The sequence below is a fragment of the Nannospalax galili genome, unplaced genomic scaffold (genome assembly GCF_000622305.1).
Source record: "Nannospalax galili isolate Female #2095 unplaced genomic scaffold, S.galili_v1.0 scaffold453, whole genome shotgun sequence".
Classification (NCBI taxonomy): domain Eukaryota; kingdom Metazoa; phylum Chordata; class Mammalia; order Rodentia; family Spalacidae; genus Nannospalax; species Nannospalax galili.
In genome coordinates this window covers 2,155,285-2,179,943 of record NW_008334081.1, presented here as the reverse complement: position 1 = coordinate 2,179,943, position 24,659 = coordinate 2,155,285, and the positions used below count along the sequence as shown (strand labels likewise).

The window sequence follows — 24,659 nt, the reverse complement described above, 5'->3', positions numbered from 1 at the left end:
GGTAATGGAATACACTGTGAGTCTCAGTGGCCAGCCAGGACTCTCCAACTCCCCCAGAGAGGCCCCTAAGTCCTGAGCCCCTTTTCCAGGCTGTGGTGCGCAAGGGCAAGTCCCATGGAGAACTGACCACTGACTCACCTAGGAAGGCCATGGACAGGTCGCATAAAAGTTCCCCAGCTGGGCAGGGTTTGTGGTTCTGGTGTCCCTGTGTGCTGTGACAACTCACCTGCTCATGCTGTCGTCGTCTCTCAATGGCTGCCTGTACAGCCTGCAGTGCAGGGTCCATGCTGGTTGGGGATCTGGCCCGTATTGAGGACATACCCGGATGGGGTGCAATGGCATGTGGGGGGCTCCTTAGTTGGCCCTGTACCTCCCTGCCTCCAGTGCTGCTGCTCCAGGCCAACTCTAGGTGCATGGCATCTGCCCGGGCCACCTTCAAGTCACAGAGGGAGGGACAGATGAGGAGAGAGTACAGGGCTGTTGTTGAACAGGACCTTCTGGACTGTGAGGACCAATTGGAATCATAGTCCTCATTGGTCCTCTGTATCTAGGAAGGCCTCCAGGAAAGGCCATACCTCTGTGATGCTGGCCAGGATGTGGTGTAGTGTTTCGACCTCGTCCCTTAGGCTGTCCACCACCAGCTGACCCCCACTGCGCCGGGATTTCTGTGGGTAGAGATCCCTGAGCCAGGCAGACATGTACACACAGCAAAGTGCCCCTTTCCCACCCACATACCAGTTTCTGGATGTCTGCTTTGAGTGCTGCAATGGTTCTCTCCCCTTGCTCCTTTTGCGCAGAGAGCTTCTCCACCAACTGCGTCTGTTCTGAGAGTCTGGAGAGAGGTCAAAGGGGTAGTGAGGGGTCCCGAGGGTGCTTGTTTCTGTCAGGACTCCTCCTTGTGGTACAGTCTCTCTACAGTGCCAGGGCCGAGTGCAGTCCACGTCCTGATCTCATGTCCCCTCTGCTATAGAACCTGACATGAACTCCACTATCTCCACATCAATCCTGACCTCAGCACTTAGGAACTACTCCCTCATCCCAACTCAGTTCTGCAGCCTCATGTCAGAACACTGGGCACAGATCAGCACCCGGAGAACTGCAGGGGCTCTCAGACTAGGCAGGGCATCCACCCGCTCCCAAGCCTCTCCTGTACTAGCTACTCAGAGCCACGGCCTACCTGGCCTGTAGTGCCACTTTCTCTGCAGCCCAGTGGCCCTGCAGCTGCAGCATGTCCCTGGTCTGCTCCTGCAACCGCTGCTCCAGGTTGCTGGTCATGCTGCTGGCTTCCAGCTGCAGGTGGGAGTTAAGGCTCAGGCAGGCCGTGTGCAAGCGCCGGGCTGTCCGAGCCATGTCTGCCTGTACGTCTGTGAGACCCCTGGGATACAAGAGAGGTGCCTTGGCTGAGCCTCAGGACCAGGCCACGGGCTTGGGGCCCAGGAGACTACAAGCCAGGCTCCAGATGGAGGGGGAGACCACAAGGGCCAATGACCATTATCGAAGAAACCCCAATGGGTTGGCCCACAGGCGGGAGTGGCAAGGGTGGAGATGGGGGAAGGATGCCTGTGTCAGACAAACAGCAGCTTTAAGCAAGACATTGGTCTCTGGGCCTCGGTTTCCTCAGGTATAAATGGGGTTGCTATGTACCTCAAGGGCCACTAGGTAAACCTAAAACAGATCCCCATGAAGTGCCCAGAAAGGATCCCTGAAACCTCACGCAGTCTGGTGTCTGGCCTCTCACACATGTGCTGATGCCCGGCCCTCCTTTTCTCTACGTCACATCCCTTTCACTTACTTCCCCAACTGTCTACTGTTCCACAGGGCAGCGGAGCCGGTGGGACTGCAGCCCAGGAGGAGCCTCATCCCACCACTCGGGAGCCCCAGGTAGGCACTGCTGCTCACCTCTTAGTGACTGCCCGCAGCTCAGCCAGGTGTGTCTGCAATGCCTTGGCCTGTCTCCACAGGAGGAAGATGTCCCGTGGCTCCTTTAGGCCCATCTGCTGGGTCTGACAGGAAGAGGTCATGTCCACCTAGGCCAGGCCCTGTCCCTCCCCTACTACCCCACCAGTAGGGCTAGAAGGGGAACCTGTGTCATCTACCAGGTTTCAAAACCCCATATCCATTCCACAGGCTTCCCATCTCCACATGGGGACAACGCCATGTCCCCCAGGAGAGGACCCCTCCCAGATCATACTAGGGCAGCAGGCGGTGTAGGGGTCCCACAGAAGGCAGGGTCACTGAGAACTGTCTCCCCAGAACAGCAAGGGTGTTCCAGCTACTGCCATGCCCCCCAGTTTTAAGGGAGGAACTGCTGCTCTGTCCCCATGATACTAACACTAGAGGGCTCTACAAGACGCATGGGCCCAGTGCCCTGCAAGTGCTGAGAGTCCAGGTGAATGAAACCACCTCCAGCTCAGCCAACAGGAGAGAAGCTGTCTGTGAGGGCCAGGCAGGAGGATGCTTATGATGGAACAGTGAGGCTGCTGTGGAGTTCAATGTGTGCCCAGAGTTCCAGCCTTTAGGGAACAGTAGGGCCCAGACGACTCTTGGGGTCTACATGTGACCTTCCTATCCTCATACCCCACTGTGTCCTGTATGCTGATCTCTGGGACTCACAGGCCTCCTTACCCATCTTACCTCTCCTGCCCATCCCTATCTGGTACAGCCCTACCCAAGGCTCCTCAGTATGGCTTTTGGATAGACACAGTCATGTTATATCTGTTCAAGACCTACAAAGCCTCTTCCTGCATGAGGCCATTCCTGATTTCTCAGCAAACCCTATGTCAGCCCTCTGCAGGCCCTCAGCCCAGGACCACTTTTCTGTACATCTTTCATAGGGCACACTACCCTGTGCCTGGGTATAGCAGGGGACACTTGTTGGGCTATGCCACATCTCAGGGATGAGACATCTTCTTGGCTCTTGTCTCATGGGAGCATGAGATTCTAGATCTTTTCTTCTTGACAAGGATGGGCTGGGGAGCACAAAGAGAACGTGCATCCCAGGGCATGGTGCAGGTGAGGACCACAGCACTAGGCAATTTCTTTCTAAAAGGAGTAAGTTACATTGGTTTCTTTCCTTTGGGGAGCAGAGTCCAGACCCCCAAAGTGGAGGTCTCCTCACACATAGCAGACACGGTAAAGATGAGTGGACCAGAGGGTGAACAAGAACACTCCTGACATGCCACAAGCACACACTCACATGTATCCTACTCCCACACACCAACACGCATGCACAGTTGCACACTCGCAGACTCACATGTACACATACTCATATGCACACACACAAACACCACACGCCAACACACCTACAACTCACATATGCTGTCACACGTTCCCAGACTCTCACACACACTTGTATGCTCAGACCATCATACACTTGTTATATACTCATCATGGGCTCACACATGCACATACACCATACATACTTTCATATGCTCTCACACATACACATATATTTATACCATCACATACACACAGGCTGGCACACAACACATACACATCATACACACACCACACACACACATTACACATACACACAGAGGCTTGCACACAGCACACACACAGAGACTCCCTGTCCCCCACGTATACACGGTCTTGCAGAACTGCCTGTCTAGAATGTCGGGAACAGAACAGAGGAAACTTCCCTGTACATTTGGAGTTACAATGAAACATAAGGTAGTTTGCAGTCTGAATGCTCACAATCTGAGGTTGTCACACATGCTCGAGCTGAAAGCCTACTGCAGTGTGGCTCAAAGACTATTGGAGCCTCCAGACACCCATCAAAAGCAGATGAAAATCCTTTCTGGAACATCCTCCATTCACTCCAGTTTTCAAGGAAATTAACTAGGTATCAGTTAAAAAAAAATCACCAAAGTCACAAGGAGACGCAGGCATGGTGATGACACAAGCATCAGGAATGGCCAGCAGAAGGAATGGAACTAGGTCCTGTAGGCAGCAGGACATCAGATGCAGAGCACAGTGAGTGTGAGCCTTGAAAAGGAGAGTTAGGAAGAGTGAGGGGGCTGGGAAAGAATCAATCCATGCCCCTAAAGATGAAGAATCCACTGTTTGGGGTTTAAATGAAGGAGGCGGAGTCCAGGGAGATTAGACCCCAGAAGGGGACATGGATGAGCATGGTGAGCCTGAAGAAATTAGCCTAGCTCAGGGCGAGCGAGGGGAAGCAGCTCTGAGTAGTTCTGAGCACTTGGAGAGCATATAAAATTGGCTCACGGACACTTTGTTGGCATTAAGGAGCAGAAGGAGAGGTGGGTACAAGTAGTACTAAAAGAGAGACATAAGGAAAGCCAGAGGCTTAAGCAGGACAAACAGGAAGAACCCACACAGGGACAGGTCATACACAGCAAGCTGCAACCTGCCAAAGCCAAGACCAGGTACAAGACACCAGAGCAAGGAGACAACAGCCTTGTGAGGAGCCAGAGGCAGAGGAGGCCAGAGCCTTGCTGGCAGCAGCAAAGAGCCCAGAGGCAGAGTCCCGTGCAGGGCTGAGAGGAAGCCGCTGGCAGTTGGGAGGGAGCTCTCCACCACAGGGGATGCAAAGACCCCCGGTTAGCAAAGCCGGGTGAACGTGGCCACTGTGTATGGCATCGTTTGGTAGAAAACAGCTGTGTGGCACAGACCGCACCCAGATGTATAGCAATGGGCTGAGGTCTGCCTTAACAAGCCTGTACTCAAATCTTGACGCCGGAGATCTTCCTGGAGACTCCTCTGGCGCCTGGGCTGGTACTGAAGTTCAGTTTCTCCTGTAGTGCTGGTGGCAGGAACTTACAAAGAGCTGCTGCCAAGAAAGACAGGCTGAGGGGCAGGAGGCAGCTTCACCTGTAACTGCCTCTTCTGCACTATGGAAAGGGCAGTGATGGCCTCTGTGGGATGAACTGTTTGAGAGGGCATCTGTGGGCCCAGGGCCAGGTGTCCTCCTTGGCTTCTGGAGGCAGCACATTTTCCCGATGCCTACAGAGGGGAAATCTTGCCACTGACATGTGCAGTGGACACTGGGCTGTGTTCCGCTGGTGGGTTTCCTTAGCACCCTGACCCAAAGGGACATCATCAGCTTCTTCAAGGACTGCAGAGAGTCATCTCACCAAGACCACAGTCCTCTCAGGTGGTCCCACATCCAGTGACCGATCAATGGGTCAGACCTCGATGTTTCCCAAGGCTTGTATGCTACACTAACTGGGCGAGCCTGCACCAGCCCCTGGTGGTCTCTGGCTAGGAGCTAAGAGCCACAGTGCAGCCCAGGTCCTTTGAGCAGCCTCTCTGTGTGGCCAACAGAACCCTAGGGTCGTGTATTTCTTTCCCCAAGGGGAGAGAGGACTCACCCCATACATAGACTGTGTAACCAAGCCAAGTGGAGGATAAGGTCTTCCATCAGGAGGGGCTGCATGAAGCCAGCTTCTCTTCCCTGCCCACCCACCACCACCTGCCACAGGGACCAAAGCAGGTGGCCCCAGTGAACAGGCAGAAGCAGGCACAGGGCAGTCAGGGAGCACCTCTCTCTTGGCCCAGTGCCTTACCTGCCGCAGCTCCAGCTCTCCCTGAAGGTGGAGCAAGCTGCGTGTTGTCCTGGCCAGCTCCTGGGCCAATGCGTCATTTGCCTTCTGCATGTGTTCCAGCTGTCTCCGCAAGAGGGTGTTCACTTGGGAGAGGCCTGTGCTTCTGGAAGGACAGAATCCACGGGTGCATGTGTGGTGGCTTTGTAGAGAGGCACATGCAGAGTCCCAGGGTCTAAGTCAAGGGGCTCAAATGGAGCCCTGGATGCCCTGGGCTCAGTTCAGGTGCTCAGTCCCCAGCTCCACTCCCAAGGGCCATTGGCTACCTACAATGAGCCCCACATGGAGCTAGCATCGAAGACTCTCCTCTGGGCCAGCTCAGCACTCTCCTTCCTTCCTGACTCCCCTGTTCTTCCTCTCCCAAGATCTGTCTAACCCCTGGCCACTCCTCTGTCCCCAAGAGGAGCAAGACGTTTGTAAGGGTACAGGAGCTCAGAGGGAGGTGCCCTCAGGCCAGGAAGGGCTGGAACCCTCTGGGAGCTGGGCCTCCTGGGGAGATGTCAGCCTGTCAAACTCCTCAGAATCAGGCTTCCCTGGGGCTATTCCTCCTCTCAAAATTGGTTTTCAAAATGCTTCTCAGCATTTCTTTCCTTTGCCAGATTCCTGGAGGCTGAATCAACCACAGGACATTAGTGATGGTGAACTGCGCTCAAGTGGGCTCTGGCTACTTCTGGGTACCAGGGTGCGGGGTATTATTGTCAAGAGTCAACAAAAGAGCCTGCTGATACCAGAGAGACTTGAAGCCAAAAATTCCTGGAGTTGGGGTCAGGGTACTAAGGAGAGCCAGAGATGGATACCCTGGGTTGCCTGGACCAATGGTCCATGGTTGACTGGGGTGACCCAGTACAACGATGGTCAGGCAGCAGCATCCTAGGTGTCACCCTCAGGGGGTGGGGCCAGAAAGCCTCTTGCCAGTTGGATATGCCTTAGGAGGCTGTTTACAGTCCCGAATTCTCCCCTAGGGGTGGTGGGAAGGTCCCCTTCAGTTGCCCTTGGGACGACAGAGATGCTGCCATGTCCAGGGTGTGGGAATGTACGCTAAGGCATATGGGTGGGGCAACAAGACCAGCTCTGATGTCAGCTCTCACTTGCCTGTGAGCTCTCAGCACCCCGGCCCTAACTCAAGAATTATTTGGCTTCACACCTCGTTCCTGTACGCAGGGATAAAGTTTCTCACTGTTAGTAGACTGGGAAGAGCCCTACTCACCCTGTGGTGATGAAAACCCTCAGCTCTTTACTGTTACCTGGCCTGTTCACCAGGAGGGGAAGGGAATCTGATGCCTAGGCTGGAGCCTGTCTTCTCCCTCCCTTCTCACTCATCCCTGCCCCAGGGATGAAAGACTGTATGTAAGGGTGTGGGAATGGTCTCCAATGGAGAATAAGAGAGAGCTGGGTGGTATTCAGCTCTCTGATTGCTACTGACCCTTCCTTCCTGGGGTCCATCTTCTGCATCAACTCTCACAGGCAAAGTTAATTCAGAATAGCTTCAATAGACTTGCTAACAGCTGCAAGGCAGCGATGTCTGTCCCCTCTGGAGTGATGGCCACACTCCCTATAGACCCAACAGCCTGCCTGGTGGAACTTACCTCTGCTGTGAGGCCTCCAGCTGACTGATAGCCTCCTCTAAGTCCATGCTGTGTTCCAGCTCTGACTTCCGAAGTCGGGCCTCGGTGGTCTCCAGACGAGCCTGCAGCTGGGGAGGAGTATAAGCTCACTTGGTCTAGCTCTCACTAACTAGTCAGGCAGGACATCTTTAGCATAAAGTCCATTCTGGGCAGAGACAAGATAGGGCCTCCAAGGCTCACAACAGGGGCCTGGGTCGGGAGAGAAAATCATATCCCGGGCTCACTGCCCAGGACCACTTGGCCATTACTGAGTGGGAATCTGAACCCAGATTCTATGAAGCCATGGGGTCAAGGAACTGAGAGGCCTGAGAGGAGGGTTAGCATGGTGTGGGGGGAGGAGTGCCGAGGGCCAAAGACCTGCCTCTCAGTCACCAGCAGAATGATAGTTGGGGTCAGAGGGCCTCAGTTGTAGGGGGCTGTAGTATTACCTGGGAAGGGCATGCTGGACCCCACCCTGTCTTGCTTGTGTGTTAGGAGGTGATGTGGGGTGGGGTCTCCTGGCACCCTCACCTAGCTGGCTGTGAGCTGAGATCTGGCTTGTGCGGCTTACTAGTTTACTAATTTTCAGCAGTACCTCTGAAGCTTCTATTCCCAGTGTCCCATTCCCAACACCTCCCATCCTGTGCTAGGAAGATCCCTGCCCCCCACCCCCCACCCCTCTCTGCAGAGGCTCCCACGATGTTTCTGATGTAGGGGGCATGGTAGAAAGGGAGCAGCAGAGAGCTGGAATCCACTGGCAGGTGGGTGAGGCACCTTGGGGCTGGTATGCTTGCACAGGAAAGCCTTCCAGGTGACCTTGTGCAGCAAGGCACAGTCAGGTCTCAGGTTTTTCACAGGTCCCTGGTTATATGCCATAGGAAGAGCAGATCTGGGTTAGGACTGGGCCCAGGCATTGCTAGGTGGCCTTTGGGAAAACACTGACTGGAGCTGAGCCTTAGCTTCCTCATCTGTCCTGCCACACAGAGTTCAGGCAAGGGCCCTAGTGGCCTCAGAGGAAGTACAGGTGGGTCAGGTCCCCCCATATTGTGGGCTGTGCCCCTTATCCTGTAACTCTTCCATATCCCCTTCTGCCTCAAAAGCTGCCACAACTCAGAGTGGATAACACAGGAAAGGGGCTCTGGCCTAGGAAATGCTTTCTGCCTGCGTTTTTCCATCTGCATAGGGAAAGCGTTTCCCAGCCCACAGGTATCCCAAAATAACATCTGGTTGCAGTTTACAGGGAGGTTACCCCTCACTTGCCCCATCCTGAGGCCTGGCTGGTGAGCAGAGGCAGTGGTGTGTGCTGGGGAAGGGCTGGGGACTAGAGTGGAGCCATTTCCTCATAGGCTTTCCCTGAGGCCTGGGGCCAGTCCTTCTTGGCTTACCCTTGATCCAGAAGTTGGCCTTGTGCTCGTGTTGGGTAAGACCCTGGGACCAGTAGGTCATTGCTGACCAGGCCACTCCACAGGACTCCTGGAGCAGATGAGTGACATGTACTGGAAGGATGTGTGAAGGGGTCCCTCTCCTGCCTACCTGCTTACCTCTGGCTTCAGTTTCTCCAGCTGTTGCCCACTGCCTGAGACTGGCTGATGGCCCCACAATTATGACCACCAACCTCGGTAGCTGATCCCTAACAAGGATCAGGCTGTGTGCACTGGCCTGCCAGGCACCAGCTGTATACTCACCCGCTGGCTGACCATGTGGCATCTGCTGGCCAGCTCCTCCCGCTCCACACCTGCCTGGGCCAGCAAGTCTTCCAGCCGGGCCAGCTCCTCCTGCAGGAGCTCACTCTCCTCCTGAGCGAGAGTTGTGGCAACAGGCAGCTCCCGTAGCCCTATGGGCACAGAACTCAGGTCATCGTGTGTGACTGAGCAGGGCCTACATGAACCTCCTCCTACTAGGCTTGTACCAACTGGCAGAGGGCTTCCATGAAGGACTTCACTTCCTCTCCTGTTATCAGGCACCCTTGTACTCCTGCTGCCTCTGGTAAACATCTTTAACCTGCCCAAACCCATGACCACGTCAGCCCCCTATCAATTACAGCAAGTGTGTGAGCCACTGTATGCTACCCATCACGTCTGGGTTGTGGGCAGCAGTGAGACTGTTGCTTCAGGGTAGCAGGACCCTGTCTTCAAGTAAGAACCGTTTTCTGTTTTTATCACATGCTCAGCAGTAGCCAGGAGCCATTAGAAGACAAGACAGACCCTCATTCCCCCAAGCGGCATCAGGACTCCTACAGAAGGGAATCATCCTGACTGCTGTTTGGCCTTGATGTAGGGACAGAGCCCTTAGAGTCTGCTCCTCGGCTGCAGTGAGATGATAAGAAAGCTGCGCACAGGGATCTAGATGAGGGATAGAGACAAAGCTCAGGGTGTCTGTGTCAACCGAAACCTAAATTATCAACCTTTCGGATTTTCACTGTAATGAAAAATGAAGATGGATGAAATCAAGACATTGGTGGCATAAATGTGCCATAAGTACAGAGCTTGGCTCCATGGAGAACCTTGTGGATACTGACACCACTCTGAGGAGACCCAACAGAAGGATGTGGTTGAAAAGATGGTGACCCGGAGGGTCCAGAAAAGTAGCCAGGGCCTCAGGACAGTCATAGTGGTTTGGCTCCCTGAGGTCAGACTCCAATGTGTTGCTCAGAGGCTCCCCCTGTTCCTGAACAGGCCCAGCACCTCACCTTGGAGTGGCTCCTCTCCCAGGCTGCCTGCCACGATCTCTCGGATGCGGGCGGGCACAGGGGTGGGGGAAGCCTGCTGGTCTTTTCCACGCACAGTCAGTGCCCGGTCCTCTCTGCTGGCCGTGGGGCTCAGGATGGTTTCTTCCAACCTCTGAAAAACACCCCAGAGCCTTGGTGCTGGCAGGCCCTGGACAACTTACAGGCACCCCCCACACAAGCCCACTGGCGTCAGTGGGGGGCCACCGTATGGTCACCCCAAGGCAGCAAAGAGTCCTGGAGATGGCAGAACTGGGCCAGGCTAGTCACCCAAGGCACATACCTTAGTTTCTCCACCTGCCTCTTCCTAGCAGTGCTCTGACAGAGACAAAGGCTACATGGGAGTCCCAGCCAAACCTACACAGCTTGCCTCTAGGCCTGTTCCGACTCTGAACAGCCTGTTCTGAGGACTGGGTTGATTCATCACTCTAGCCTTTCTTGGATGCTGAAAGAAGACATCTTTGCCTCTATCTACAGAAAGAAACCCAGCCTCCCAGCCCACTTTGAGCAAGTAGGCTCACAGTACAGTTGGGATTAGGGGGGTTCCTAAGCCCCACAGGTCTGGTGAGGAAGACCGTGACTGCACATAAATGGACCGAGTGTCCACTTCCTGTCCTGAGAGGGCCTATCCATCATGAGGGGCATGTTGGGTCCTAGGGGAATCAGGGTAGGCACAAGGTGACACAGGTGGGGACCTGAGAGGAGGGTCATGCTGGCTCTGGGAGCAGGTCTGAGATCCACCCTACCCCCCGCCTCTTCTCCCTCTCCCTTCCCCTCTCCCTCTCTCTCCCTCCCCCCTCCCTCTCTTTCTCCCTTCCCCTCTCAGGCTAACCCTCAAAAGGCTTCTGTGGGTGGGCAGCTAGAATGGCCCTCTTTCTTGGCTGATCCTGAACTGCTGAGCTGCCAGGAGAGAAACCATGTAGGCTCCAAGTGATCATGAAATCCTGGCGTCCTGGTAAGATCAGAGGAACCAGCTCTCCCTGAGGGAACCTTAACATTGTAAGCAAGCTTTCATGATTTCCTTCAAATAAATTAGGTTGCTAGGGGTTGGGAGATTTGACCCTTTAACAGCTGTGCCTGGCTGCCTTGAGCAGGGAGCTGTTAACCCAGCAGCCCCTCTCTTGGCAACCAACTGGACTGTCATGGTAGCCCAGTTGTTTTGGACACTCCATGAACATATCCAGGATATACTCCAGCTGCTGGCTCGGCTGCAACTCCTGCTTCAGGAGGTCTGGCTCTAGTGATGACTACTCCAGATAACTGGACCTACTCGGGAAAACTTTACTTGGGGCAGGACAAGCCTGCAGCTAGTCTCACTCAAGTCAAGGAGGAGCACTTCCCCCAGTAGCTCAACAGAAAGCCTGTGACAGGAGCAGTATGAGGCCAGAGATTGGCTGACCACAAATGTGTGGTGCCCTTTTTCAATCTATGTAAGTGGCCTGCTAGCCACTCTTTTCAGGTTAGCCAGGAGGCCCTCTCCTTGTGTGCCAGAGCATCAGGCCCAAGCAAAAGCTTCTCCTGAATGGTTTCTTTGCTCTTTTGTAGTCTTTGTTACCAGCTGGGCTGGTTGCATGATTACAGATTCATGCAACCTGAGCTAAGTTCCTGTGGCAACAGCAGCAGCAGCCGCAGCATTGAGGAGGGGGGTGAAGAGTCCCAGGGAATCACCAGGAACTAAGTACCCCAATACCCAAAGTTCTGAGTTATTATATAACTCTGAGCTTAGCAGCTGACGTGTTCCAAAGAGCAACTGAGGACAGAAACTGTGAGAAATGAAGAAAGGTGGCAGGGCTGAAACAAAGGAGTACAGGGTAGTGAGCAGCCAAAGGACGGAGCTTAGACTACAGGGACCTCAAGCCCCAGAAGAGCTACTGAGGGTTACAGAGCCAAATGTCTGGATACCCAGAACTGAGGACACTGGCTGCTGAATCCTGGTGCTCAGAGTCCAGAGCAATAAGCCTATGACTTTGAAAGCTTGGAGCCATAAGCTTCTTAGTCTCAAGGCCTGGTGCTATAGGCCTCTGGCTTTGAAAATTCAGCTTGAGTCTTTCAAACTCAAGGTCATCAGCACTAAGGGAGCAGCTTCTATCCTGGGTAAAGCAAAGGAACCCCCTCCCCCCCAGCCAGCCTTTTGTAACACTGGATACCTAGTAGACCTAGAGATGGTCTGTGGGGTCTCCAGTTCTCAGGAGCATTTTGTGGGGAAGAAATGGGCCTGCGATAGAGATTCTGTCAGATCCTATGGGCAGACTTGTTCCATGACAGCAGAAAACTTCCAGAAAATTTCAAGATGATGAGGATTAAGGACAGCCCATAGTAGCCCACCGCCTTGTACATAAGGATGTTTGAATTTAAGGCAGTGAATGGGTAAGTGATGCCAGGAGCCCCTGGGATGATGTCTACTCCTGAGCTTCCCAGGGTAGCAGACACAGTCCTGCCTGCCCCTCCCCCAGTCCTCTGCCCCTCCAGGTCATCACTGGAGGACCTTCTCCCTGTTCTCCTCCATGATGAGACTCCCCAGATATCCCTCCCACCTAGGGTCCACAGTGGGTGACACTCAGCAGCCTCCTGACTTCCATCTTCCAGTTCTCAGTGAAGATCCTTTCCAGTCTAGACTCCTTCTGGCTCTCTCAGCTGGGCCGGTGGGGGAGGTTTTTGGATGCCCTGCTCTTCCAAGCACCCCACCCTTCCCATCCTATCCCTCCTCCTGACCCCAGCCAGGCCTCTTTCCAGTCTATGAATCCCTGAATGCCTCCCTAGGAATAGGTCATGCCTTTCATTTAGATCTCCTGAATATACTGACTTCTCTCATCAGCTAGCCAGCTTGGAGAGTCACCTCCAAGACCCAGATTCTGTCTCTACAGAGGCCCGTTCTCATCCCCCAATGAGGAATGAGCCCGGGGCCTGGTTAATCTGCCCCTTTCAGGCTCAGGGAGGACTTTTTCCCCAAGGCTTTGAGCTGTCTTCCCTAGGTGGTCTTGGGAGAGCGCCCTCTCTTCACCTTCCTCCAGAGGACCTCCCAGTCTTGCTCTGGGTGGGTGGTAAACAGCCTCCCGTGGGTGCAGCAGCTCCATGGTTGAGCAGCTGAGTCCTGCTCGCTAACCCTTCCAGGTCCTTCCAGGCCCCAGGTGCCAAGACCACCAAGGCTTCTCCTGCTCTCCTAAAAGACTGCTGGAAGGGCCCAGCCGTTCCTGGCCCGCCGTCTTGTTTTGCACTGGGGAAACTGAGGCCCAGCGGGGTGGCAAATAGCCTCCTAGGCCTAGGATTAGAGACGTGATGCCGGCTCCATCCAGCGGTTCCCTCCAGGCCGGAAGGACCCTGCCTCCCCTCCCTCTGCTCCCCGGAGCATCGGCGGCGCCACCCGCTAACGGGAAGCAGCGGCGCAGCACAAACTTGACTCATTCCTAACGTTCACAGAGGGTCACTTATTAGTCGGGACGTCCCGAGAGGCGCTGGGGGCGTAATGGGTTCCAGCTGTGGCCGGGTGCCTGCGCAGGACCGCCGCCCAGCCAGAGCGGGAGGGGTGGGGGCGGTGCGAGGGGCGGGTCCCTGGCAGCCGGCCCTCCCCTCTGGCCTCGGGTCCCCAGCGCAGGGAGGGATTGCGGGGAGGGCAGCCCCGCCTGCATGGAAATGCGGGGGCGGGGCGCGGGGCTCAGCTCCCTCGTGTTGCGAAGTCCGCGCTGACCCCGACTTCGGATCCCCATAGGGACGCCCCCGCCCCGCAGCCCCGCACCCCGTGCCTGGACTCCTTCCCTACCCCGTGCGTCTGGCCCAGGGGTCTCCTGCACCCGCGTCACAGTCCTGGGCCTGTACTTCGTCCTCTGCCAAGGCCCAGCTGTCCCCGCTGCCACCAGCAGTGCTGGAGCCTGGGTGGGTTGCCATCTCCAGGGCAGGGGTCTTTCCTGTCTGGCCCGGCTCTGGGGAGGGCTCTAGGGGGCAATGGGGAGACTGGACAGATTCCAGAGCTGGTCAGAAAGGACCTTCGCGGTTATTGTCCCCAAAGACCCCAGGCTCAGCTGAGCTGGGCCATGTTCCTGACTCCTGAACCCTCCTCAGCTCAACTGTGCCAAAGATCCCAAGTCACAGCTTCTGCCAGTAGCCTGTGCAGATAGAGCTAGTCCAAAAGGGGTCTGCTTGAGACTCAGTGGCGATGGACAGCCACCACTGCCTCCCTACTCTTGTGTGCCGATGTGGAGAGTCCCTCTAGGAGACCGGCCTCTTTACCTCTCTGGGTCAGAGCAAGACTCCCTTCTAAGAGAATGGAAGAGGGGTATCCACTGTGCCACCAGTACACTGTGGCTGTGGATGTGTCACACATCACCTGTGAAGCTAAGGAGTATGAAATTGGGGGTAGTGGTGTAATACAGGTCCCCTTCGGTGCCAGAGCCTCGGGGCTATCAGTGGAAGTTGGAGTTTAGGTGTGAGCAGAACAGCGGGGAGACTGGGCAGGAGGGAGACCTAGCACTGACCACACTCAAGTACAACCACAGTGGGGAAGGGCAGGATCCCACTGAAGCCTAGACCCCAAGGGGCATGGTCTCTCAGCTCTCAGGTGCCCCCCTGGGCTGCTGCCTGAGCTGGGACCTGGGCTGAGCAGGAGGAAGGAGTTCAGTGTGACCCGTGCCGGACAGCACTGCTGGTTTCTTGGGCAGGCTTGGGTGGCTCTCACTAATGCTCCCAGTAACTGGGGTGGAGCACAGCCCTGGCCCTACCGGAAGATGGAAAGCCTGCATGAACTGTCTCTTGGTCCCAGAGTCAGAGCCCAGTTGGGTGCTGGCAATACTCCCAGCAGGCAAGCCTAGCACCCCCCTTCTAGGTCGCAGGTAGAAGAGGAAAAAAGGTAGACTCTCCTTGCAGTAAGATTGGGGAGGTGAGGGTCAGTGTTTTCCCAGCTGAGACAAACAGGGACTGCAAGGTGTGAGTGTGAGGCCCCCACTGTCCCCAAGTTACCCTGGTGGACTTCTTGGGAATCTCTCACAGAGCCAGGAGCACTGGCCCACCACTTCTCTCGAGACCCTCTTGTGACAGGGGTGGTAGGGTCATGGAAATAAAGGAGACTCAATAAGGCAGAAATGGCAAAGCACATGGTAAGCACCACTTCCCTTGCCCGTAGGAGAGTGCCTATGCCACAGCGAGAAACCTACCTCTGGCTGGGCAGAGCATGGCAGGTGGACAGCCTAGGTGGATTTAGAAAAGGGAAGCCAGCAGCTTTAGGTATGGAGGAAGGCAGTGCCCCCATACCTTCCTAAAAAGGAACACAGCAATAGGCTGGGCAGAGCCCACAAACCTCCGTTTAAAATCTCCGGGGAGGGAGTGTGCAACAGGCAAGCCCAGTGTAACTTGGACACAACCTCAGACCCCACCCTAGGCCGTAGGCCTAAGCTGGGTGAGAGAGGAGGAGAGAGCTGTCCCTTGTCCCTGTGCAGGGCAGGGGTGGCCAGACATGCTGCTGGTGTCTGGGTGCTGAGTTCCAACAGTGTCCCCGTGTGGCCCTGCTTGACACTGCAGGAAGCTTGCTGATCTCAACTCCAGCAACTGAGGCTGGGCTCAGAGGCTTTATCATCTTGGACAGGAGGAGATCTGTGACAGTGTGTGAGTTGAAGCAAATCAAGTGGGTTGAAGTTTCTTAGCACTATGCAGGGGCAGTACTAAGTTACCTTGACCTGGATGGGAAACTCTTTGACTGTCTCCCTCTGGGTGGGACACATCCCTGGACCTCCAAATGTGGGAGGTAGTTCCTGAAGAGCCTGCTCTCTGGCCACTCTCCTACCGCGTGTGTACCTGGCTGGATGCCCCTGGGCCCTCCTGTATCCCTTAGGTAAACGGGCCTGGCCAGGAGCATGCTCAGCTGGAGGCACAGGGCTGAGGGCGGGGAAGCAGTCAGAGGGTGTCTGCTGCCATCTTTCTGAGCCCTGGCCTGCTGCCACTGGGCTCTGTACCTGGTGATGCCACTCCTGTGTCTGACAGACTGGCTTTACAGCTATACCACTGCCCTGCCAAGTTGGGGTCTAGGCACTGTCCCTGGGGGCAGGCGCTTCTGGAGTCATGAGGGGACTAGGTATTGGAGCAGGATCTGCAGATGAAGGGGACAATTTATTCATTGCTGTACCTTCAGCCTTGGCACAATGTTTGGCACACAAACAGGCTCAGACAGGTTCCCAACACAAGCAACTGAAATCCTAGCTGGAACAGCCAAATGTATGAATCACTAACTGCAAAATGACTCATGGCAGAGAATGCTCTGGAGGGTGAGGGTGCTGTCTGTCCTGTCCCTTACCATGTCCTCACACCCACACAGGCTTCCTGGGAAAGGTAGCAGGCCTGCAAAACAATGATGGAAGCAAAGGTCCAAGACAGAGCATGGGTATGTGGGGAAGGGAGAGAGAAGAGAGAGCAGAGAGAGAGGGGTGGGCCAGGCAGGGGGAAATGGGAGTCCATTGTCAAGGCCTGGAATGTTCCCCCCGAGGAGGGTGGGGCCAGTCCCTGGACCACGGGAGGGAAAGGCCTGAGTAGAGTATGTGGCTGTCTTGTCAGGGCAGTGGCACTGGTATCTGGACATGTGTCCCTGCAGACAGAGCTGGTCAGTGTGTCCCCTCCTTGCTGTCTGTCTTGTGATTAGCACTGTGGCCAGGCCACAGTAGGGTCACTCTCGGCTCCAGTCCCTGGTGGGCCTGCACTCCTGGGACTTTGAACCCTTGAAGGTTAGTTTGACAGGGGTGGCTGGGGGACTCCTAAAAGATCAGGGCAGGATGAGAGCCCTGGAGTTTTCAGCCCATCCCTAAGACCTCTGGGGACCTGGCACTTCGGTCATCAGTGACATAGTAGTGTTTACACAAGGAAGCGCCTGTGAAAGCCCTAACAAGGGGCTTGATGTAGATGCAGGGCTGGGAGGAGGGTTACCGGAAGGGGGTGCATCGGCTCTGTGCCTCCCTTGCACCCAGTTTCACTCCTTTCGGCTGTGCCTGTTTGTATCCTTCAAGCCAGGAAAGTGGCTGCCTGAGTCCTGCGAGCTGTTCGGAAAGGTTACTGAGCCTGAGGAGGAAGTTGTGGGACCCCGTATTTAGCTAATCAGAGGTCAGGAGGGCAACGGGGCTGTGATGATGTCTGAAGTGGCTCATGTTGTGAGGCTGAGCCCTAGACTAACCAACTGTTGTTAGAACTGAATTGACTCAGGTGGGTCCAGAGAGTTGGAGGCGTGGCTGGGAAATGGTGTTGGGAAAACCCCATATGTTTGGTGTCAGCAGTGGTGAGAGCAAACAGTTCTTACAGATAACATCTTGCTTAGAGGGAAGGAAACATGCCTTAAAAGAAGACAGTGAGAATGCAAAATGATGGAACCACCGTAAAAAATAGGGTGGGTCGCTCATCAAAGCGGTGATGTAGAATTAGGGCTAGATCCTACAGTTCTTTTCTGGGAACAAAGCCCACAAAAGTGAAATCAGAGACCCAGACAGATAGACTTCACCATGCTGATGGCAGCACTGCCCACAGTGGCCGGCAGGTGGAGGCAGCTCATGGCTGTCCATCCAGGGATGACTGGGTGAGCCATGTTCACCAGTCCACTGATGGATGGTCACTCAGCCAAGCTAAAACAGGGATGGACCTTAAGGACGCTGTGCTGAGTGAAATAAGCCGACAGACACTGTTTCATCCATGTGGGGTTCCTAGAATTGACAGATCCACAGACAGAGGAGAATAGTAACATCCAGGGACTAGAGGAAGTTTGAGGACAAGAGTTTGAGAAGATGAAAGCCTTCTGGAGGTGGAAGGTGGTGATGGCTACAAGAACAGTGTGGACATCCTGCACTTAAAAATAGTCAAAATTGGGTTTGGGGATTTAGCTCAGTAGTAGAGCGCTGGGTTCAGTCCTCAGCTCCAAAAAAAAAAAGACAAAAAAATACAACAAACCCATAGCCAACATCATCCTAAATGAAGAAAAACTGGAAGCGTTCCCATTAAAATCAGGAACCAGACAGGGCTGTCCACCATCTCCACTCCTTTTCAATATAGTACTTGAAACTCTTGCAAGAGCAGTAAGAAAAGAGAGGGAAATTAAAGTAGTAATAATTGGAAAAGGGTCAAATTATCCCTATTTGCAGATGATATGATATTATACATAAGAGATCCCAAAAATCTCACTATAAAACTGTCAGAATTGATTAATACTTTCATTAAAGTGGCAGGGTACAAAAATCAACTTACAAAAACCAGTAGCCTTTCTATATACCAATAACAAACAACCAGAAAAAGCACTCAAGGAAACCCTCCCACTCTCAATAGCCTTAAAAAGATAAAATATTTAGTAATAAACCTAACCAGAGATATTAAAGATCTCTATAATGAACATTTCAAAACTCTAAAGAAAGATAGCAGAAGGGCAGCTGGGTCTAAATAGGGAGTTCCAGGTTCCAGGACAGCTGGGGCTAAAGGGAGGTGCTTTCTCAAAAAGACCAAAAAAAAAAAAATAGTCAAAATGGTAAATTTTATTACAAAATAAAAAGTAGAAAAAAAGAAAAAAAGGTTGACTGTCAGTGAGCGTACACGTCACCAAAAGATAGATGAGCAACAGACAGACACAAAGCAAAGCGAAGCAAAGGTAAACTTGTAGGATGATTAAATTAAAGATAGAAATAATATAAAAGGACCAGTAAGTTACCAGTCAAGGAGATGAAGAAGGGGGTGCCACTTGGGTGGAGGGGGAGCTGGGGAGGTCACTCATCCTTGGTTAGACCAGCACTTTCTTGGACATGCACAGAACACCTCGAGTTCCGGACAGCCGGATTTAGACCCCTCTGCCGGCAGGGATGGATGTCTACCTGCTTCAGGTCCTGTAATACTAAAAGGACAGGCATATCTGTACCACCACCCCGTCCATGCCCTGCTGTGGTGATAAGGCCTCTGCCAGGCTGTGGTGAGGGGTATAGCCACATCCCAACATGGTGGATGCCATCGTGGCAGAGATGTGTGTGAAAGGAGAGAGGACATGGTGTGAGGTGGGAAGGAGTCAGAGCTCAGGCTGGGCTTGCTGCCTTTTGTTTTTAAATAACAACTCACTCTGGAGGGAATTAGGGTCCAGAGAGAAGTACATCAATCTCTTCTCTGGGGGTGGTGCCTCATGACCTAAACACTTTTTGATCCTGGTTCCATTACCCCTCCAGGCTTCCAGCTCATGAACCCTTGGGGGGTACATTCAAACCACATCCAAACCATAGCAACAGCTTTTGCCAACAAATGTGAAAATTTATAATGGAAAAATTCCCAGAAACCAGAACTTAACCCAAAAGAAACAATTTGAAAAGTTCCATGTTAAAGCAACCAAGTCCAGAGTGGGAAATCTTCCATACTGGTTCCCTGCCCCACTTGCCTCAGTTCCACCATCAGGACCAGAAAGGCTCGACCCTTCCTACTGCACAGTGAGCCCCCCATTTCATGTGTAATTTGAGGAGTCTTCAAATTCACCAAGCCCAATGTGTTCCCCCCGGGATCCAAGCTCAGGGCTCCCAAGCCTGCCCCATGTCTCCAGTTCTAGGTATCAGGCCTGGGGCACTGGCTGCTCTGGGACACTGTGCAGAGATTACTGGGGACAGGGACAGATGAAACGAGGGGAAGGCAGCTCTGATCAGAGGAAGAGGGAGGCTGATGGGCTTTTCCAAGGACAGGGAGCAGTCAAAACCCACACTCCTGGTCATGTAGGAGGCTTCCCTGACTCAACCTTTCTCTTCTCTGGGCCCACAAGTCCCTCATCTGTAGCCAGAGGAACTGGAGGTCCTTACAGTCCTGACACCAGTCTAGATGAGCCTATCTGGGCATCTCATGGCGCCTGCCTGCTGCCTGCTTACCTGGTGTAATTGCATCAAGATTTCAATCACACTGTGCAAATAGCACATATGGCTGGGTGGGCAGAGCAGGCCTTACCAGGCTCTATATGACTTGCAGATGATGGCTTCCCAGGGACAGTGGGATTGGGGGCAGACAGAAGACCCCAGCACCATGCCCAGGGAAATTTGCATACTTCTGGGATTTTCCCTCAAGTCCACTGTCAGGTACACAACCAACCACATCTCCATTCAAGCCTCAAAGGGACTGCTCAAGCCCTTACAAGGTGATGTGAGGCTCAAATGGGATGCTGAACCATGAACATCTTGTGAGCTGTGGCCTGCTGGCCCTCTCCCTGAATCCATCATTAACCAGTCCCAGTCTTAGAACTGAGAGCTCAGCCTGAGACCCAATCAAGCACAGCTGGGCAGAGTGGCCTTCCAGGTAAGAGTCCTGACCCAGGATACTCTCTTGTCCTGTTGCTTCAACTTATTTACATTTTTAGACTTTTTTATTGCATTCATTTATTTGTATGCATGGAGGCCAGAGGACAACTTGTAGGAGTCAATTCCCTCTTTCTATCATGTGGGTCCCAGGGATCAAACTCAGGTCATCAGGCTTGGTGGCAAGTACCTTTAACCGCTGAACTGTCTCACTGGCCCCAACTGACTTAAATACACTTCTTGTGTCATGGTCTGCCTTATGTGGGCAGATGTGTGTGTTTGTCTGCACAATGATGCTATCACACCATTCAGCCACCTGGCACCATCTGTGGGCAGTTACTCCTTTCAGGGGATCTTTATGTATTGTTTACCTAGACCACGTCAACCCCCTGCAGCATGGTTTTGAGGGTCTGAGGGCTGGGTTAATGAACACTCTGAGTCAGGAGGTCCATCTGGGGTGCACTGAGATCCTCAAGGGGGTGGGAACTGCCTGGGCATTGTATCTAGAACTGATAACACAGTGCAAGGGAAGCAGGATGTGTGAGGCTTGGGAGGAGGGACAGCAGAACTGGGCAGTAGGTGGGTTCTAGGGAACAGGGTGTGGTGGAGGGGAGGGGGACCCTGGGATAATGCCACCGTTACTGTTTTGCAGGTAGGTGCCATGAAGACAGACAGACTTTGGGATCTTGCAGAATGGGTATTGTGGACACCCCAAATGGAAACTCCTCTTCTGGGAAGCCCAGCTCCTTCCACCAAGAGAGCAGTGGAGCCCAGGATGTCAGTGCAGAGAGCCCCCTGTCCGTCCTACCCTGGTGTACAGGCTGCAAGCCTGAGGCTCCGGAGGGGCTGGCCTTCTGAACTGCTTTAGCAAGGAGAAGGGCCTATTTAGGGGTCTGCCCTTGTGTGCTCATGTTCACACTGAGCACGTGCATAGGTACAATGTGCTCCTGGGAGTCAGGGAGGTGCAATTGTACCTCCCCTCAGCATCCTGTCTAAAAGTGCTCACAGGACCTGCTCTCCAGGGGTCATGGAGGGCAGCCACTTCACTGACCTGGATCACGGTGTCCAGCCCCAGCTGGGACTGCTCAGTTGTATCTCCGTCACCAGGCTCACTGGAGGTGGAGCTCATCGTGGGCTAGAGCACGGAACCTCAGAGAGGCAGGGTCTGGGCTCCTGGGTGGATCCCCTCCTTGGGCCTCATACAGCCAGGACCTTCCTCATTGCAACTCCCTGCACCCGTGCAGCACCTGGCGCCACTGCCCTGGTCCTGTAGTGTTGAATTTACTTGAGCCTGGGCACCCTGCTGCCCCACCTTGATTGGCGAGACCACACACCAAACAAGCCCATGAATGTTGCTGGGACAACCAGGACGCTGAGGGCTGGGTTTCCCTGGAAACAGGAGTAAGGGCTTGTTATGCGGACGAAAGCTGTTGGCAGAAGCCGTTTCTCTGGAGACCTGCAGTGAAGCTGTCCTGAGGGAGGGGCCCACGGCTTCCCAGCCCCGCCCCCCACCCCAATTCACTGCCTGGAGGTGCTGTTTGCTGCTGACCACACCCAAGGATGCAGACCACAAGCTCATTCTTCATTCAGAGTCACAAACTGACTTTTACTTAACATGTGTCAACTAGCTTAGCAAACAGTAGTGAGATGCTATCACAAATGGTCCCCTGGGGGGACGGGGCTGGGGGCATGGGAGGGAAGGACCTGCCCAAGGAGCAAAGGAGGTCCCATCTTCTACATACTTCCTCTTGGAGTCTCACTGGCCACCTGCATTGCAGTGCATTCCACCTGGGTTATATAAAGTCACATCTCTCCCCACTTACTCAACCCATAAGGTTCATAGGATGGAGTCAGGGAAGTTAGCTGCTGCCCTGCAAAGTGAGGAGGGGCTCTGCAGGCCTTCACTCCAGGGCAGGATGGCTCCTATGGGTGGCACTCCCAGGCTAGCTGTAGTGTGCTAGCCCGGGCCTCTGGGTGCCTGGGGACTGGGTTTAGCACCCATGGGCAGCTGTGCTAGGGTCCTACTCCATCTTGCTCCTCCCCTCGGGGGCTCCTCAATCTAAGCCAGGGCCTTCCTGAGCCAGATGGAGGGGCTGCCACGTGGGGTGAGCCCTACTGGTAAAAGTGGTCACACCTCCTGTGAGGGAGGCCTATCAGGGGGGCTGTAAGGATGGGGTGCACACTGTGTCTCTCAAAGATTTGGGCTCTGGGATTATCCTAGCAGACCAGGGGCAGTCTGCCAGAGAAGGCCAGGATGGACAGGGCAGTGAAAGCAGGTGCTTGGTGGGTCAGTGTGTCTATCCCCTGGCCTGCTGAGGGGGCTTGATGGGGTTCAGACCACTTCCTAAGCCCTGGAATTCAGAGAGGGGAGGTGCCTATACCCAGGGAACTTTCCCCCTGATGTGCCTTTGCTCTGTTTACCAGGGGAATCCAGGATCCCTGCTTGCCCAGCTTCTGATAAGACAGCTGCTTGGTTCGCCCATGCAGGCACAGGCCAGGTTCTCATGGATACCTCCATTAGGTATCCAAGGGCTGGGATTCTTTGGTTAGTCCTAGGGTGGGGTGGGGGGTCAGTTCCTTCTGCTTCAGTGCCTCTAGGCCAGCAAGGCCTCTGGCTCCAGGTTCAGACCCCAGAGGCCCCAGGCATGATCTGGGTTGCTCCCTGGTAGCCTCCCAGCTGATGGTATCCCTATCCTCCCAGGAGCCCCTATGGCTGCAGACTGTTCATCCTATGGGACCTCATCCTAAAGACAGCCCAAGAAGTTTAAGGAAGGAAGAAGTGGAGGGCGAGTGTCTCACCTAGATGAAGGTTTCTTTGGTGTGGGGAGAATGTGTGCATGTGGGGAAGAGGGATTTGGTGTGGAGCCCCTGGGCAGGGATGGGGTAAAGAGGCCGAAGGGTTAGGGGTGGCCTTCCACTAAGGCCCCTTGGTTAAACTGAAATAAGATGTCACTGACCAGAAACAAGTCCAACTTCAGGGGGTTCTGGAAGCCTGAGCATGGGGTGTGGTGGAGGTTGGGGACTTGCAAAGACTCTTCTGACCTGAAGACCTGTGCCCTGGCCAAAGCTGATGATCAAAATACCTTCTATGTCTTACACCTCTTTGCCCCCCAACTTCTAGCTCATGAACTCTTTGGGGGCACATTCAAACCACATCTAAACCACAGCAATAGCTTTTGCCAATAAATGTGAAAATAAAACATGTCCCTCACTTCAATCTGGGATCAGGTCTGACTTGAGGCCTGGAAATTGCTCTCTGGCTGCTGATGTGCCCTGGGGGTAAGACTGAAGGGAAGCATGGGGTATTCCAGTCTCCCAGCTGGAACAGCCCTGCTTGCCTGGGCTTGTTACCTTCACCTTAGCCCTAAGGCGGCAGCTCCTTCTGGCTACCTGTGGGCTTCTTCCTTAGGCAGTGGGGGTGTTTCCAAGCTCAGGCTGCGTCTTACCCCGAGTTACTCCATCATGTGTAAATAGTGGTTTTTCAGGCTGTGCTTTGTCCTAGGAGGCTCCATTTTACAAGCAGCTTTTGACTGAAAGAAACTGTAGCACCTGTCAGGTACCATGTGTCAGGTACCACGTGTCAGGCACACAGTGATGATGAAATAGAATAGAATAGAATAGAATAGAATAGAATAGAATAGAATAGAATGTACAAGTGTACAAGTGTATTGGGGTGAACTAAAACTGGGGGTGCATGGGTGTATTAAAATTATATCAGAGAAACCAGACCGAAGAGCTTATTGGACACTGCAGGCCAAGTAAAAGGTACAAGCCCCTTGCCTAGAGCCCATTAAAGTGCTGGACACCTAACATTTTGGTGGCATGGCTCTATATTAACCTATAGTCTGTGTGTCAAGGGCTGACAAGCAGAAGGGCTCTCTGTCCCTGAAGCATTGGTCCAACTTGGTCTCCTGTTGTTGACATAGTGTGCTCAACTGCCTGTCTATCCACCTGTTCACCTGTCTGGACCTGGTCCCCCAGCTCAGCTTTTCACCTCCCAGCTGAACTCTGTAGCTTCAAGTCACTCCCAGCACTGGTCTAGTTCGTTATCTTTTCAAAAATATTTTATTAATTTTTTATGTGTGCGAGTGTATTGCCTACATGTATATAAGTGCACCTGTGTCATGCAATGCCTGGGTAGGTCAGAAGAGAGTATTGGATCCCCTGGAACTGGAGTTACGGTCGGTTGTTAGTACCATGTGGTGCTGGGAATCGAACCTGGGTCCTCTGCAAAAGCAGCCAGTACTCTTAGCTGCTGAGCCATCTCTCCAGCTCCTGGTTCATTAATAAAAGACTCAGCACATTTCTAAATCCTCTTGAACTCTGCTACAGCCTCTTTGACTTGTAATGGTTCTGAAACCCGTATATATATATATGTATATGTATATGTAGTATATATATATGTATATGTATATGTATATGTATATAGATAGATAGATATATACATATATATGTGTGTGTGTATAGATATGTAGATATATTTACTGGAATAAAAGAGCCTGTATTC

At 53.6% G+C, this 24,659-nt stretch overlaps 1 protein-coding gene across 1 annotated transcript in view; it reads right to left on the bottom strand.

Annotated features, from left to right (window-relative positions):
* Positions 1-22,678, bottom strand: part of Crocc2 (ciliary rootlet coiled-coil, rootletin family member 2) — a 65,308-nt gene extending 42,630 nt beyond the window's left edge. The window contains exons 1-10 of the mRNA XM_017797162.2: positions 21,204-22,678; positions 9,858-10,008; positions 8,854-9,002; positions 7,151-7,257; positions 5,529-5,670; positions 1,900-2,003; positions 1,178-1,375; positions 736-832; positions 576-665; positions 227-433 (exon numbers count right to left, since the gene is read on the bottom strand). Coding sequence (XP_017652651.1) covers positions 227-433; positions 576-665; positions 736-832; positions 1,178-1,375; positions 1,900-2,003; positions 5,529-5,670; positions 7,151-7,257; positions 8,854-9,002; positions 9,858-10,008; positions 21,204-21,281 — 1,323 coding nt within the window. The 5' untranslated portion in view covers positions 21,282-22,678. The remainder of the gene's footprint in view (positions 1-226; positions 434-575; positions 666-735; positions 833-1,177; positions 1,376-1,899; positions 2,004-5,528; positions 5,671-7,150; positions 7,258-8,853; positions 9,003-9,857; positions 10,009-21,203) is intronic.
* Between the last annotated feature and the right edge of the window lie 1,981 nt (positions 22,679-24,659).